Here is a 16965-nt window from a genome sequence, read left to right as displayed (position 1 = left end):
ATTTCTCCAAGTTGATCTATAAGTTAACCGAAGATGGATGGACAGATTCATGATACGTGACTGATAGAAAAAAAATACAAGTGAATACAGTGAATTATATATATATATATATATATATATGAGAAATAAATGAAAAATATTCTCTCTCCAAATCTTAATACAGTGAATATCTTACCAAGAATTTGTTTCCCCAAACCCCTTTTTGTGTATGAGGTAAAAAAAAAATCATTTCCCCAAAAAATATTTGGGTAATTATTTTTGTATTTTTGGAATTTTTTCAAGGAGAACTATTTTTGGGTTTGGGAGGAATCGGAATTACAGCATGTTTGGAATCATATGTATTAAATTCAATCCAAATATTCTAATAAAATCTCATATTTAAAATACTTTTGAGTATTAAGAATTGAATTTCAAATGAGATTTTATCTCTAAAAATACTTCCAAAGTAAATCACAAAAGCAACTAATTTTTCTAAAATACTCATCTCACTTTTTTTAAAGATATTTGAAGAAATAACATGAAGATAATAAGGATATTATAAAAAATAAAATGAATTGAATCTTATCTCTTCTAAAAATATAAATTCAATTTATTTATTAATTAAATTCAAATCAAACACTATAATGAAATCATTATTTTTTGGCTTTTCAAGAATATTTTTTTTAGGGTTTGAAGGGATATAATATTTTCCTCTGTTTAGAGCGAATATATATATAGTGTATAATAGTTTTCAATCCATGCCTCTTTCAATCTCCATCACCACCCACCTATCACATATTTCACCATCCATAATTACTGAAAGTTTAAGCTCTCAAAGCTAGTTTGATCAGGTGTGCTTGGTGAGACCATAGGAGCGTGGCACCAAGTAAATGCTATATAATTATCAACATTAAATATGGTGATGGCAATTCTCAAGGGCCTTGTAGCCTCCAAAACCAAAAACATCAAAGATCCTTTCAAAGCAAGCATGAGAAGATAGCCATCACTCAAGAAAGAAATTTAACAAAACTTCATATGTCCGAGTAGCAGCAGCATTAATGTGTTACAATTATGAGCATTAATGGTATGGAGTAGCTTATTTTCTACCTCAATTTCACAGAGGACTCTTTGGGTCACTCCATCACCATTGTAAATTTGTAATAGAACAACCAATCACAGCAAAAAATAAAACCTAGTTTACCAGGCAATTATTGCCAGCCAAGTCCTCAAAAAATAGGAATGCGAAACCAAAAGAAGCTAATTGACAACATCAAGAACCAGCTTGCGAGACTTGAGAACAGACCACTTCAAACGCCGGTAATATCCAGCTTGAAGCAACGCCAAGGAGAGTACAAATATCCACTTAAAACCCATCTGCATCAGAAAGCACATGTTGTTGGCTACAGTTAAATCTTAAGGGCATAAGGTGATGAAAACATGTTTTTAAACAAAGATACCAGTTTCCTCTCTTCCATTTCTGGTTCTGCAGCCCATGACAAAAACGACACAACATCTTTTCCCATCTGCAACACAATCAATAACATTTAAATTATGAAATTACCTGATAAAAAGTATATTCCAATCCTACAGCTAATGCCTATTCTGAAACCCGGCAACAATTATAACAAAGAAACCAACCTGAGCTTCTGTTGCAGGGGTACCATCTTCATACTCAACAGCACCATCAATGAGCATCTTTGGCATGGCAATAGCTCCCCCAGGAAAGTAAGGATTGTAGTGCAAACCCTCTCGGATCTACAGTAACATTTTGAAAACACGTTTGGGTTAAATGAGGAAAACAAAATCATCAAGTACACACAGAGCATAATAATCTTTTATTGAAGCAGAATGAAAACAAGATATTTGTAACTTTGAACATGGACAAATAAACTTCATGATAAAGCATCATTTCAACAAAAGGCAGATAAGCCTGTAAAAGAACATGGTCCATAACATCAAGAATGACCAAAAACAGACTCTTCCTTTTGAAGAAGAAGATGGATTTACAAGCATTTCAGAGTCTTAACTGAGAAATTTAAAAAAGAAGGATGATAAATAGCAAACACCTATGAATAGCTCCTTCCAGCAGAGAAAAGGGACTTTTCCACCAATAATAAAAGACTTCTACAAGTGAAGAGGAGCACCAAATGCATAATGCATCACAATAAAGTTTTTTCTTAAACAAAGTTGCAATCAATTAAGTATTTTTTTTCTATACCGAAGTTGTCAATCAGCAAAGCATCCATTCACTAAATTATTAGCCGAAGAACTTCTGAGTATCTTATATAAGATTGTTGTTCATACTTTTCTCTCAGCTATATAAAGAACAATAACACGTGCCATGTAAAACTTGCGTTGTAAAAGAAACTTGAGTGGAATAGAAAATACCGAAACACCAGCAGGAGGATCACGATAACCAGTTAAAAGAGCAAACACATAGTTTTGACCATTGTGACGAGCCTGAAAAAACCAAAGTGTAAGAGATTTCTATAATAGACCATTACACCTTTTGGATTACACCTTCCAAAAAAACCCCTAAACAAGAAGGTAGGTATTACTTTTGTAATAAGACTTAAATCTGGAGGATATGCTCCTCCATTAGCAAATCTAGCTGCTTGTTCATTCGCATATGGCTGAGGAAAACGGTCACTGAGTTTACCCGGACGAGTAAACATCTCACCCTCATCATTAGGTCCATCAACCACCTCAATCTCTGCCGCCATAGCCTTGGTCTCCTCTTCTGTATATGCAACACCCACCAAATCACGGTATGAAACCAGGGACATGGAGTGGCAAGATGCACATACTTGCTGGTAAACCTGCTGACCACGACGAATCCTGCTCATGAAAAATTGATCTCGTTAAAACAGAGGTTGCATTTTATTGCAATATCCTAACAAGTTCATATGATAATGTCCAAAATTATCAAGGTAATTTTTTTGTCCATACACAGCCACTACCAGAGACTAGGAAGAAAGTAGAAGTTACATATTAACAATTTTTTTTCTTTCTACTAATAACACATGAAGAAAAAATTTAAAAGCAGGATATTTTACCGCTGCAAATTTATGATAATGTGCTCTTACGCACGTGCGCGCGCACACATATATATATAAAAAACCCAAAACAGTAGGAACCAGCATTATGGTCACACTGAATAGTCTTTAGATCATGGGAAAACCTTAGGTGTATATAAGCTAAATGGTGTAGCAACCATTAGGCTTCTTCCAAGTCAAGTTAAATTGTGCTCTTAATTACATTTTGTAAGTGGAAAAAAAAATGCTCAGGTACCATGGCATATGAACTTTGAAACCCTTTGTCGGACCAAGGATAGCATGGGCATATAGCTTAATGGATGTAATAACCATTAAGGCTTTTCTAAGTTGAGTTAAATTGTGGGCTTAAGCATTTTTTCTACTGGAAAGGATGGACAAATATACTCACGAAGAGTGGTCATATGAACTTAGAATCCCTTTGTGTGGCCAAGGATAGCTTGGACACTCTAACCCATGTTCAGCCTCATCCGCAGATGCTACTGATGCAAAACTCAGAAACCCTGAAAGTCCAGCTCCAAATAATGCAAATGCTCTTAGGGACTTCATACCCACAGATCCAGCATCACCATGAACTTTTTTTGAAGTGAAGGAAGATAAAACTGAAGTGGCCTGCAAAAATGTGAAAGCTACTTAGGAGCTGATATTGTAGTACCTAGATGCATAGTAAGAACATCCATTCCAAAGTCCAAACCAAAGCCTCTCTTCCTACTGTGGATCAAACGATTATAAGAAAGATGGAATCATCCCCAAAAAAATTCGATGTAAATATGTACACAAAAATGGAAATCCAAAGCACAAATGCACATGCAAAAGAGACCACAAGTTGACTAAACAACACATAAACCAACAGTGGAAGATCAGATTGAAATAAGGAAAGGAAAGTCTTACACCAGAGTGTGACTGAAGTTTTCTCCTCAGAAGCTGGTGGATCACCCCTCCTCCAGCCATTTCTGTTAATTAAATTCACTAGGAAAAAGAAAGGGAAAAAAAACAAGAAGAATTACAAACGCATATGAATAGACATACATGCAAGAGTCAAATGTTCAGTTTAGAAGAATGAAATCCTGATTACATATTTCTAATTTAGAATCCAATTCAGCCTCTAAACTAACCTACATTAAATTTTCATAAAAAAAAAAAATTAAAAAAAAAAAAAAACATGCCAACACAAATTCACTAGGGCAAATCCATTGCTTTTTCAGCAGAATCACAGGGAGAAAAAAAGGAAAAAGAAAAAAGCTCGCTTGCAACAAATATAAAGAATAATTCAGACCTGAATTATATCAGAAAAATAACTGAAGAAAGATGAGAGTAGAGAACCCCGACAAAGCCTTGAGACAATAGCTCAAGTTCTAATTTTGTAAATCACGAGCATTTTAGACTCTTCGTCCTAGAAATGTATAAATCCTTGTCTTTCAAACAGTGATTTCTTAGAAATTGGCAAGATATTAGCTTCTCCGCATATCACTCAAAACAATCTTTCCAACACTACAGAACTTACATGCATCAAAACTGGAATCTTCGCCACAAAAACACAAGTAAATAGGAGACGTTTTTGCATAAACACAAAACATGAAAAATTAGAATCCATTTTCGAGAGACACCCATAAACAGGGATGCCTAAACTAATCCACCCAGCTGCAAGAACAAGCTTACAAGAATCTACCTTCAACACTACGAATTGTATCTTTTTTCTCCAAACAAGACAAACACTAAATCTTTTTTAACATTCTGATTACAAACATTCATAAAAATCGAATCTTTTTTTTTCCTCCAAATCAGACAAAACACTAGGAGACCCTAAACCTTACTCTCCAACAGCAATATTAACAATATTCAAACACGACCGACCAACAAACATCTCATTCAAAAAACCTATTTTTTATTTTCACAAACTAATACAAACAACTCTAAATCATCACCTAATACAACATTAACCCCGCAAAAGAACACAAGCATCTCAACTGTAAAAGAAAAATAAACTAGTATTATTTACAGATCTAGGAAGCTTTGAGATGAAAAGATCAACTTACAAGAAGAGTAGAGATGGTCCGAAAAGTATAGGCAGATCCAAAATGGAGGAGCAGAAATAGCTTAAAACCACAACTGACTTTGTTTTGTGGTGATAATAAGAAAAGGAGAGGAGACGCCAACACCAAAAAAAAAAATCCACGCACACCCTTGCTCCTCTCTCCACACCCTTTCCTTCGATTCTTTGGGCTTTTGTTATGGCCGTTTATAAAGGCCCACAAACAATACCATAATTACCAATTAACACGGCAATTATTATTTTTTCCTTTTGGGACTTTTTTTTTTTTTTTTGTGATCTTCAATATTATTGTTATGGCCAGGGAAATTCGATCCCCGTTGACGGGCTTGTATGATTTGGGCCTTATATATGCAATCTGATGGATCGAGTCTATTCGTTACGACCTCTAGGCTAGTATTTCACTTTTCATGCTCCAATTAGGCCCCTATCCAGTAGGCTCGAGGACATGTTTGTAAGTTTCACAGCAATGAAATAAAGCATGTCTGCTGAAAATCATAAATACATGATCACGTTACATGTACATTTATTTTTTTATATGTAAAAATAACCTTTTTATTAAATATTCTTGTACCATGTATATACTAGCATGTAATTAGAATATGCTTTCTTTTCCTATCGAACCGGGGTTTTCCCCTTCTTTTATTATTTTTTTTCAAGGTAGAAGCTATTTATATGAGACATAATTCAAGTACACTCTACATGAAAAGATACAAATTTAATCATAACATGATGAATATAAACTCGACTTAACCTAGATAAATGATTACTTTTTTTACCTAATAGATAATAAATAGAATATAGATATTATTAAATTTATACTGAAATACACTCGAACATAACTCGAGATATATAAGCTCTTTCTGAATAAAAAATATGAATAATTCTCTTATGATTATAAAGAACCTCGTTGAATGATAATGAATATGAGATCATAAATGTGTTGTACATGTGTATTCTTTTATTGGTTTCATAATTTTGAGTATGACCAACCTTGTTATCTTTTAACACTGTCTCTGTTCTAATTTTATTGTATTTTAATGTATAAATTTATAATAAATATTTGATTTTTATATTAAGATGATTGATTTTTAAATATTTGAATTTTATATTAATTTAATCTTTTAATTATTTTCTATTTATGTTTAATAGATTTTTTTTAAAAAAATATTTTAAAATTATTATTGAAGTGGTTACCGATGGATTTTTTCCGTTGAGATATTTTAAAGAATTTAAAAAAAATTACAAAAAATATCAATATTATTATTAACTCACTGATAAAATCAGTCCGTCGATATATTTTAAAAAATTAAAAAAAATTGACTGCAATTCATTGATGGAATTACACATGGTTCTACCAGCGTACCAAAACTTATCAACAACTATTTTTTTATAGACATTTTCCGTGATGATATAATTACAAATGAAATATTAGTGTAAATACTAATAAAAAATTTAATCGGTAAAATTATTAAATCGGGTGGTGGTGAACAGGACCACAAGATAGTCCTTTTTAGTGTGTGTTACTGTAGTTTTAGAGCAGAATGGTTGGTGGTGGCAAGAAGATATCGGCTGTATCAGCAAGAGCTCGTACTAGAAGAAACAAAGCTAGATCCTCTTCCTTTCCGCTCTTTCCAGGTGTGTTTTCTCTCATCTTTCTAAAAGTTCTTGTCAATAGGTTTTTGTTTTGATGGAATATTTGCATTTTTGTTTGACTGCATGAATTAAATTGTTTTTTTCTTCCTTTACATCAAATTAATTATTAAAACTGTTAGGTGATCTTGTGCCTATCTTCCCCGCAAAAGCTAGCTAGCTTATGAAATGAGATTCTCCTTCCCATTTATAATATCTTCACCTCCACTTTTACAACCGACGAGGGATAACGGTAATATGTGTGGCGAAGGACGGTCATGCATTTCGTGGCTTTGTTGTGGTCAAACATTTTTATCCGTAAAGAAGAATTTCTGGAGATTTCCTAACAAGAACAGAGATTTGATTGATAGGATTGAGGTTCGTCTGATAATGTTTAGTTGAAGTTGATGTAATTTGCATAATATAATATTCAAGATTAGTTTAATATTAAGAGATGCAATAAATTCATCTAAATATATATTTGCACAAACATAATATATGCAAAATAGCTTTATAATATTAAAAAAAAAAAATACAGTTTTATGAACAAAGCATGCATTGAATATACATGTTGATGCTATTAAAATATAAAAAAAGCACAGATTAAGTTGCATATGTTAATGAACTTGAATGATTGAAGAAAAACATGGTAGAAAATGCTGGAAAAAAGGTAAAAGAGGTACTACTTGCTCCGTAGAACATCTCCCCTTCAAATCTTTTTTATACTATTTCTTAAAACCAAAACTGAGACAGTCGCTTTGTCTTAATTACACGCCATAAATAGATTAAAAACTTGACGTTTTTTTGCTTTAAAAACCAAACATTTTTACTAATAAAATAAAATCGCAGGCACTGATTGAATGATTTACAGGATGGTATTCCTACTCTGATATAGATTTGAATGTTGTGACAGATATGTTTACCAAGGCAGTGATTGTGTTGTTGATTAGTCTTCTGGTATGGACTTATCAGACTATAATACAGCCTCCCCCTCCGAATATTTGTGGACTTCCAGGCGGTCCTCCTGTTACTTCTCCTCGAATCAAACTCAGCGATGGAAGGTATCTGGCTTATAGAGAGAGAGGGGTTGCCAAAGAGAAATCTGAATTCAAAATCATCATGGTTCATGGCTTTGACAACTCCAAGGACATGGCTCTTGTAGCCTCTCAGGTACAATGATGATAAATTCTTTTATATCCGTTGGAAGATTTTGTCACTCTTTTAGAGTAGAATTGTTTCTGTATTTGTTGTTTGCAGGAACTAATTCTTGAGTTGAGGATATATTTTCTCTCCTTCGACCGCGCAGGGTACGGAGAGAGTGATCCGAATCCAAATCGCTCGGTAAAGAGCGACACATTTGATATTCAAGAGCTTGCAGACAAATTACAGCTAGGATCAAATTTCTATGTGGTTGGAATCTCCATGGGAGGCTATCCCACTTGGGGATGCCTCAAGTATATACCAAACAGGCATGAAAATCGAACTTGTTTTTGTTGTGTTGTCAAAACCTTTTTTTATCAATATTGCAAAATACTTGATACCGAACTCATTAATGCAATAGGATTGTTGTGGTTCTACATAAGAATTAGGCTAAAATCACCGACAAAATTTGCTGATGTTCTTGAATATGAGCCATTGCAGGCTAGCAGGTGCAGCTCTTGTGGTTCCAATTGTCAATTACTGGTGGCCTTCCTTTCCTTGTCATCTATCCAGGGAGGCCTACAAGAGACAGCTTCGGCGAGACCAATGGAAACTTCGGATAGCCCATTACGTTCCTGGACTGCTATACTGGTGGATGAGCCAGAAATGGTTCCCGTCATCTTCTTATGTGGAGATAGTGCCGGAAGTATATGGCAATAGAGACAAACAAATCTTGAAGATGATGTCAGGAACATTGACTCATAATCAGGTGGGCAACATTCACAAGAGTGCCTAGTACATCTAAATTGACACGACAACATTGTTACCAAGGATTTCCTGATATCTAGAATGAATGTTTTTCTTCCCTGATTGCAGACAGTGATAAGACAACAAGGTGTTTTTGAATCTCTTCATCGAGACCTGATGGTGGGTTTTGGAAGTTGGGATTTTGATCCTATGGAACTAAGTAATCCATTCCCACACAATGAGAGTTTTGTTCACATCTGGCAAGGTTTTGAGGATCCATTAGTGCCAGTTAAACTCCAGCAATATGTTTGCAGGAAGCTGCAGTGGATTCGCTATCATGAAGTCACCGATGGAGGACACCTGATCATGTATGACACTAATTTGTTCGAAGCCATCCTGAGGGAACTCTTGCTTCCCTCCGGTGTATGAGCTCGCAAGTGTCTGTTCCAAGTCCCTGACAAATAACGTTGCTGGTAGGAAATGATTGGAGGTTCCACCTAATCGTACGATGGAGAACCGGTAAAGATGGTAGACTAATTCAGCCACCAGCATGCTCCCTTGTAATCATATTTTCTAATAACCCTCGTAAATCCACATGATCTCCTAATTAATCTGGTAAGTATCAAGAACTGGACGAACTATTTGTGACGATGACTCAACAGAACTCTACATGGTGTGGAAACGTGTTTTTGCTATAGCCCATGGATTCCATGTGCCCCAAATTAAGGTATGCTAACTCCTTTATTATCGTGGTCTCGATTTCTTCAATATGGAGTTTCAAAAACCATGAAGAGACCTTATTCGAATTTGGACAAGATTGTAAAGATCAAGCAGAAATCCCTGGCATGGCTTTGCACACCAAAGAGCTCTTCATCTGCAAAGAAAGCTTCGGGTTCTCAGACAAGTCTACCCCAAAATCACTAGGAACCCACTCGAAGCTCTGAAGCAACCGAGCAAGCCAAGGCTCAACAGTGGCTATCCCCATAGCTCTGCCTGGACAAACCCTTCACCTAAGATCGGAACCCATGATGTTAGCTTCCTCCTCCATGAACCTCTCTGGGTTGAATTTTTCAGGTTCTGACCAGATCTTCTCATCATAACATCTAAATCTTTTCAGGTTCAGACCAGGTCCCCTTCTTTCTTGGGCTAGGCTGGCAATCCATGATACTCAAGTGGGACCCCATTTTATCCCTGCTGGCATCACTGCCATGGTCAATACGTGGTCGATAACCCATGATGAGAAGATTTGATCTTATATAAATTAGGGGTACGAGACGTGCAGTCTAATTGATTAAAATTTATATTATTTTTTAAAAATTATTAATTTAAATTTCATAAATTTCAGAATTATTAAATATTTATCAAATTGTTAATTTCAGAATCTATAAAATTAATTATTATACATAAACTGATATAAATATTCATATTCATAATAATAAAAAAAATTGATCAAATAAAAATATTATACCTACCGTCAGAATTTACAATCAATAAAAACTAAAATTTTAGTAAGTACCGCACATTCGTTACACTCCAAGATTTTAGTAATCAGAGTGAGATTATTTAGAAGTCCGTCTTTGAACTTTGAAGCCAACACTCTTCTTTCTTTCTTAAATACGGGGGAGGAGAAGGGTAGTGCAGTCCAACACGGCATATCGGAATATTCTCGCATCTGGGTATAAACCACCCTGTGTTATAGAGAAAAAATACTTGTTTTATAGTAAATATAATACCTGCATTTTGCATCACTTCACGACGGTTCAAGTGAACTAACTCATACTAATTTTTAAATGTTCTTATAAAATAAAATAAAATCAACTCAATAAAATTATGATAGATCAAATTGACCCGTCGAGTTATCGGGACATACCGGTGATAAGACCAGTTTGTTAATAAAGGTTCACAGGCACCGCGTATTCTTGCTTTCCATTGTAAGCAATAAGGTTTTGGTCTGCACATGGATAACATAATAAACGAAAGCTGGTGCTGTAATATTTACCAGATTAATGCATAAACTGACAACAACCCAGCGAAGCATGCTTGTATTTTTGTCATGTCTTGCAAAAACATATTCTATCTGTCAGTAGCCAGCTATGCCCAGGGGGTTATTACTCTCTCTTTCTTCTTCTATTTATTTTCTTTCAAATACACTGTAAATAATCAAGTAACCCTCACTCTCCTCAAAGGAATATATATAAACATTAATTTAATTTTTTTTAATGAAAAACATGATTTTAAAACACTTTCAAATACAAAAAAAAAAACAACAATACAATACTATACAAGTTTCAAGATAATAAAAATATTAAAAAAAACATTTTAATTTAAAAATTTAAACTGTTAGGTATGATTACAAGATATTATTATTCAACACTATTATTTAAATGAAAGCCTTTTGAATTTGAAACTTGCACAAACTCATATTAACTTGTGTTATTAATTAGAAAAAAAAAAGACTCTAATACCATAATAAATAACAATCTTAATCTAGATGAGATACTAATTAATATATTATTTATATTATTTACTAATAAAAAAAATAAACATAATTCCTTGTAAAGTTAAACAATTCAATGAATTTTTATACTTTGCTAGAAAAGGAATATCCATATCTTTTTGCTAATGAAGGAATATCCAACTAAGGCAATGGCATATAGTCAGCATACCCCTTTAGCCAAAGGGACTCAATATTTTAATCATCAATTGCAGCAGCGGCAGCAGAAACCCCACTTGCGATATCTACATAATTTAAAAGTTGCAAGCAATCAAGAATTATATTTTTTTTTCTTTCTAAGCGGTCAAAATTATTGCTGTAGCTGGCTTGCTACCTTTAAAAAGCCAGAGCTACTATATGGTAAGAGTCGATAATAAGATTAATGAAAAAGAAATTATACATCAACTCAACCTTGGGACTTCTGAAACTCAGCATAGCACCTCGAAGGATTCAGCCAGGTGAGCTCAATTGTACTGGATCTTTCCTTCTGGGATATTGCTGTTACGGATGAATTTGAACTGTGTTTGCAAGATCTAACCTTTTTTTTTTTATTATTTTTATTATTGAGGATTTCTCAAAAACACTAGTTTTCTTCATGATTTGTGTCTTGTAGCAATGGTTTATCAGGCAACAGAACTTCCTCCACCACAGAGTGATCAGTCACCAGACAATCCTCCTGGAAACGCACCAAGAATCAAACTTAGAGATGGAAGATATCTGGCTTACAGGGAGCAAGGAGTTCCCAAGAACCAATCTAAGTACAACGTTATTATTGTTCATGGTTTTGGAAGCTCCAAAGAAATGAATTTTCTGGCACCTCAAGTACATATATAACTTTCTCCTCTAGTTCTTTTACATTCATCATAAGCTTTAGACATTCTTATTGGGAATTGCATCAAAGTAGAGCACAGGGAAAGGGATATGAAAGGGGAAGGGAACTTGACCTAGTAATATACACTGGTATATGGGTTAACGATGAGCATTTGAATGACCAGTCTATGATGGGTTTGAACTGATGGAATTACCCAATACGCTGTGCAGAGAATCAATCAGGATGTTTGCATAACAAGAATGAACCTTTTGAGTTTTCAAAGGAGCTTCTTAAATAACTTTGTGTAGACAAGAGATGGAAGTGATTCTGATCACATACTTATTATGCATGTTTGAATTTATTCATTTAAGAATTATCATAATCCAGTCCTTGATGACCAAATTGGTGGCTTGCAATTGAAAATGCCAAATAAGAAGAAGTTCTCATTGCTTTAGTTTTCAGGGGATGATCGAAGAGTTGGGGATATATTTTCTGCTATATGACCGGGCTGGGTATGGAGAAAGTGATCCGAACCTAAGGCGATCAGTCAAGAGTGAAGCACTTGACATTCAAGAACTTGCTGATCAATTAGAGATAGGATCCAAGTTTTATGTGATAGGAGTCTCAATGGGATCATACCCCATCTGGAGTTGCCTCAAACACATACCACACAGGCAAAGCAGTCAATAATCCTAGTTAATTTCATGGTTTTTGCTTTCGAATCCTGTGTTATAAGAGTTTGTTACTTACCTCAAAGAGTTCTGTGCAGGTTAGCAGGTGCAGCTCTAATAGTCCCGGTTGTGAATTATAATTGGCCTTCTCTTCCCAAAAAGCTGATAAGAGAGGACTATAGAAGGAATCTTGTCCAGTGGACATGCCGGTTTGCAAAATATGCTCCTGGACTCCTGCACTGGTGGGTTACGCAGAAGTGGACCCCTTCAACTTCTGTACTGGAAAAAAACCCTGCATTCTTTAACACTCACGACATGGAAGTCTTGAAGAAGATACCAGGATTCTCAATGCTAAGCCAGGTAACTATAACACTATGCTCCATTATGCATGAAAGGGGGAAAGAGAATGACCTTCAGGTGATAAACTAGAGTGATGTTATAACAAGACTTGTTTACATCATGAAAACATGGCTCTAAGCATCCTCAAAGGAAATGATTGATATATCATCTATCTTTAACCTCCACATCAGTTTGTAAAACAAGTATTAGTAAGAGTGTTATCTATAGCAGGATTCAACTGAAAAACGATAAAAATCAATCATGCTCAGTTGTATTTACATGTAGGCATTTAAATAAATGTGCTGAATTAAGTGTCATCTCATAATAATGCTATTCTTTTCAATTTACAGGAAAAAATACGGCAACGAGATGTTTTCGATACTCTCCGTCATGACTTTATAGTGGCTTTTGGAGACTGGGAATTTGATCCAATGGAACTAAGTAACCCATTCCTGCAGAATGAAGGCTCTGTTCACATCTGGCAAGGTTATGAAGACAAGGTTGTGCCATTTCAACTTCAAAGATGTATTTCAAAAAAGCTACCCTGGATTCAGTATCATGAAGTTCCTGGAGGTGGACATCTAATTGTGCATTATACTGGTTTGTGCGAGGCTGTTTTGAGAGCACTTTTGCTAGGAGAAGAGCCTCTTACATTAGACCAAATACATCCATAATTTGTACCTTAAATTTGTCACATCATTATTTCATTGTTCAACATGTTCAAGTAAGTAGATTGACTTTTAGGGGTTGTAAACATGTCAGTTACATTTGTCATTTTAATGATTTAAGATTATATGATTCTTTCCTTTGTGCGCGCGCGCAAAATATAGATGCCAGAATCTTCCCCTTTGAACTAATCACTGGAAATTTGAAAGGCTTGGTGGAAGTTGAAGGGCTGAAAAGAAAATTCTCACACAATTGAACAAGGTTTGCACTTTTTTAATTGGAAGTCATTCAAGCAAGAACCGACAAGAAGAGCGATAAATCAAGGAATCATAAGAGACAAGAAAGCATATGCTTTATTTTCAGAGTGGTGGTGTATATAAGTTGAAAACTTAGGGCAAGCACATCACCATCACAACTCGTATCTTAAAGTAAGAAGCAGAGAGAGCTACCCCGCTCTACTTGGTTGTTGAAACCATCGGACCTGCAATTTTACTTAGATGCTGAAACAAAAGAATCCTAGCTCTTATTACCTCGAAGGAATACCCCCCTAGTCTTTGACACTAAATGCTTCGTGTCTAGAGTTGGAGACTCTGGTGGCTATTAAAATCCATCAATCGAGATGAGGACAAATTCTGGTATGTAGTTCTTGTTCAAAAGAAGATTTTCATTCCATGGATAAAAAAGGATCACGAGTCAGCAGAAAAATGTTTCCCCACAGAAGAGATTTGTCATTGAGAGGTAAGGATAAAATACCAGACACAAAGCAAAATGCTTACTGAAAAACAAATGTACAGGTTGCTCAACAGAGTAGCTGTTTGTACAAGCTACTGTTTCTTGATTTAACAAGACTACTCGCTCCATCATATGTTCTTATAGATTCATCACTCTCTTTCTCCAAACCATGAGCATAAATGGGAAACATATTTAACCCCATAAAAAAGACGTTCTTGCACAGCATATATACAACGTTGAACCCTCAGACTAAGTTAAAAATCTTGGTTTTGTCGGTACCTTATAGCATTGGGAGCTGTCCTGGAAGGAGTTCAAAAACCAAGGATGCTGGTGAAGAGATTTTTGCGAACAGAGATAAAAGCAAGCTCTTCCAAGAAGGTTGCAAATCCACTGATCTTACATGCATATCGAAGCTTGATAAGGATGAAAGACCTATCAAATGTGGTATGCTATAACTGGGTAACAACCTTGGTACCTGGGCTACCACTCAAGCAAGGATTGTCTTGCAACCTAAGAACTTGCTTGGCGTTTGTCGAAAACGTTGCAGACCGAAGACAGCCTTTACAGTGATTTAATCAGAACCGTGCTTCTTAAACGGGCCCGGCCCAATAGGTTAAAACTAACTTGCAGTTAGCACTATTTTGAATCAGTTTTAAGGTTAACCTAATGACTCGACTAAACTCGAATGAGAATTAACGGGTGGATTTCAATTATTTTTAAGAATTTTCTTTATTTATTGAAAACAAGAGAGTACAAGAGTTAAGAATACAAACCAGTAGGATCGGAACTAGAGAAACAACATGAGCATAAATTTTAGAAGTGATTATTTTTTGGTTTGATTTTTATCAAAAAAAATAAAATTAAACTAAATATATTTTTTTAAAAAAAAATCCAAAACTAGTTCAAATCGATTGGTTTTGGTTCGGTTTGGTTTTTTTAAAACAAAAAACCGGTTCAGACCGGTTTGACTCGGTTTTTTTTGTTTGACTCGGTTTTTTTATATATTTTTTTTATTTCTATCAGTTTTTTTGGTTTCGGACTTATAAAACCAAAATCAAACCAAATCGGTTAGTTTTTTTTAAAATTTTAATCGGTTTTTTTTACGGTTTAATTTTTTTAATTATTTTTTTCTGGTTTTCTTGATTTAATTAGTTTTTTAACTCGCACCTAATAAAATAATGAGAAATCAAAACAATATTAAGAGAAACGAAGACAGTAGTGATTAAGGGTATAACTTAGTCCTCGTACTTGAACTATTCCATGACTAGTATTGATTATTCTTAATTCAATAGTTTTTTGTTTTAAAAATATCTTGTTTTTTCTTTAATGTTTTACTTAATTCTCTTTACTTCGTTCTATTTTTTCAAGAAAAAGAATTAAATAAATTTAAAAAGAATAAGAGGGTAAGTTGTAAAATAAAAATAAAAGGTAGGCTTAAATATGCAGTTTCTAAAACTATATATAAAGGTATTAATCAACTAGATTTATTAAAGTAAATAGACTAGGTTAAAAATAGCACTAGTGCAAATTTTGGGCACACAAGTGTGTGTGGAAACAAGCCTAGGATGGCATGATAAAAGAGTCGACATGACATTAAAGATACCGAAGACAAGAAAGTACTGCTGAGAGTACATGAAAACGTTTTTTTTGTTTTTACGAAAGCCAATAAAAGTATACATGTACGTCCGAAATGAAAATAAATAAACAAATAAGAATAGCATTTACTGTAAGTTGAGATTGAAGAGGAGTGATTTAAGAAATTCAAAAATATAAAAATTAAAGAAATACAATGACAATGATGAATTCGTGCATGATAATGCCATAATTTTGTGCAAATGCCTTAGATTAGTTCTTCGTGATTTGAATTAGTAACCAAAACAAAATAGTTTTTTTTGTTACCACAAGCAGATTTTAATTGACTTGAAGTCAAATATATATATGTCCAAAAAATAAAAAGAAGAAGAAGAAGATGTGATTACATCATGAATAAACCATGTGCTTGACTATGTATAAAAACTAGGGGTAAGAAAAAAATTGATAAACTAATTAAACCAAGAAAATAAAAAAAATAATCGAAAAAACCGAACTGTGAAAAAAATTGATTAAACCGATTAAAATTTTAAAAAAACTGACCAATTTGATTTTGATTTTATAAATCCAAAAAAAAAAAAAAAAAAAAACCAAATCCAAAAAAACCAAGCCGAACAATAAAAAATTGAGCCCAAATTGAAAAAAACAAGCCAACTAGTCTAAAATGATTTTTGTCCTAAAAAATAAACCAAACTAAAACCGATCGGTTTAAACTTAAAAAAAAAAAAATTGATTTGATTATTATTTTTTTAATAAAAACCGAATTGAATATGATCACACCTAATAATATTAGATCAAAATTTGACTATAAAAAATAAACAAAAAATAATGCATGTATTATTTATTTATAAATTATTTTTTTTAACCACGTATAGAACATTGTAACTTCAACCTGGATAAAAGATTTTAGGGTACACAGAAATGTTTTTCTAACATAAAATTGAGGTACACGGTAAGAATAAAACAACTATTATTGTTAGATGAAACCGAAAAAGGAAGAACAATCTTGAATTGATGTTTTCGAGATCCGTGATTTCTTTCCAGATTTGGAAATCTAAAAG

The 16965-nt window shown here is 33.9% G+C and overlaps 3 protein-coding genes across 4 annotated transcripts; 2 read left to right on the top strand and 1 right to left on the bottom strand.

Annotated features, from left to right (window-relative positions):
• Nucleotides 1-986: 986 nt before the first annotated feature.
• LOC118032267 (cytochrome c1-2, heme protein, mitochondrial) lies at nucleotides 987-5237 on the bottom strand. Its single transcript, XM_035036912.2, has 8 exons — nucleotides 5069-5237; nucleotides 3924-4001; nucleotides 3424-3644; nucleotides 2538-2817; nucleotides 2368-2439; nucleotides 1618-1734; nucleotides 1437-1502; nucleotides 987-1353 (listed from the first exon to the last, which is right to left on the bottom strand). The coding sequence occupies exons 2-8, from the start codon at nucleotides 3981-3983 to the stop codon at nucleotides 1237-1239; spliced, it is 933 nt and encodes a 310-aa protein (XP_034892803.1). The 5' UTR covers nucleotides 3984-4001; nucleotides 5069-5237; the 3' UTR covers nucleotides 987-1236.
• Nucleotides 5238-6574: 1337 nt separating this feature from the next.
• On the top strand, nucleotides 6575-9354 carry LOC118032341 (uncharacterized). Of its 2 annotated transcripts, none has more exons than XM_035037020.2 (5): nucleotides 6575-6720; nucleotides 7628-7884; nucleotides 7972-8183; nucleotides 8356-8623; nucleotides 8731-9354. In XM_035037020.2, the coding sequence occupies exons 1-5, from the start codon at nucleotides 6627-6629 to the stop codon at nucleotides 9028-9030; spliced, it is 1131 nt and encodes a 376-aa protein (XP_034892911.1). In that variant the 5' UTR covers nucleotides 6575-6626; the 3' UTR covers nucleotides 9031-9354. The 2 variants fall into 2 exon arrangements, with proteins under 2 accessions (XP_034892911.1, XP_073267414.1); XM_073411313.1 differs by lacking the exon at nucleotides 6575-6720 and adding an exon at nucleotides 6972-7092.
• Nucleotides 9355-11308: 1954 nt separating this feature from the next.
• LOC118032340 (uncharacterized) lies at nucleotides 11309-13724 on the top strand. Its single transcript, XM_035037019.2, has 5 exons — nucleotides 11309-11553; nucleotides 11709-11917; nucleotides 12369-12580; nucleotides 12676-12937; nucleotides 13267-13724. Exons 1-5 carry the CDS (start codon nucleotides 11478-11480, stop codon nucleotides 13588-13590), a joined length of 1083 nt encoding a protein of 360 aa, XP_034892910.1. The 5' UTR covers nucleotides 11309-11477; the 3' UTR covers nucleotides 13591-13724.
• Nucleotides 13725-16965: the final 3241 nt, after the last annotated feature.

The sequence above is a fragment of the Populus alba genome, chromosome 9 (assembly GCF_005239225.2).
Source record: "Populus alba chromosome 9, ASM523922v2, whole genome shotgun sequence".
NCBI lineage: Eukaryota > Viridiplantae > Streptophyta > Magnoliopsida > Malpighiales > Salicaceae > Populus > Populus alba.
The sequence above is the reverse complement of the archived record's forward strand: the minus strand, read 5'-3'. Positions and strand labels throughout refer to the sequence as shown.

What these genes read in the sequence shown, in the direction of transcription:
- LOC118032267 (XM_035036912.2), bottom strand. Translation starts at nt 3,983, where the DNA reads ATGGCTGGAGGAGGGGTGATCCACCAGCTTCTGAGGAGAAAACTTCAG. An exon ending in AACTTCAGTCACACTCTGGT is followed by an intron (nt 3,645 to 3,923) that starts GTAAGACTTTCC and finishes ACATTTTTGCAG; the next exon opens with GCCACTTCAGTTTTATCTTC. An exon ending in ATTTAAGTCTTATTACAAAA is followed by an intron (nt 2,440 to 2,537) that starts GTAATACCTACC and finishes TGGTTTTTTCAG; the next exon opens with GCTCGTCACAATGGTCAAAA.
- LOC118032341 (XM_035037020.2), top strand. Translation starts at nt 6,627, where the DNA reads ATGGTTGGTGGTGGCAAGAAGATATCGGCTGTATCAGCAAGAGCTCGT. An exon ending in TGGCTCTTGTAGCCTCTCAG is followed by an intron (nt 7,885 to 7,971) that starts GTACAATGATGA and finishes TGTTGTTTGCAG; the next exon opens with GAACTAATTCTTGAGTTGAG. An exon ending in GAACATTGACTCATAATCAG is followed by an intron (nt 8,624 to 8,730) that starts GTGGGCAACATT and finishes CCCTGATTGCAG; the next exon opens with ACAGTGATAAGACAACAAGG.
- LOC118032340 (XM_035037019.2), top strand. Translation starts at nt 11,478, where the DNA reads ATGAAAAAGAAATTATACATCAACTCAACCTTGGGACTTCTGAAACTC. An exon ending in CTCAAACACATACCACACAG is followed by an intron (nt 12,581 to 12,675) that starts GCAAAGCAGTCA and finishes AGTTCTGTGCAG; the next exon opens with GTTAGCAGGTGCAGCTCTAA. An exon ending in GATTCTCAATGCTAAGCCAG is followed by an intron (nt 12,938 to 13,266) that starts GTAACTATAACA and finishes TTCAATTTACAG; the next exon opens with GAAAAAATACGGCAACGAGA.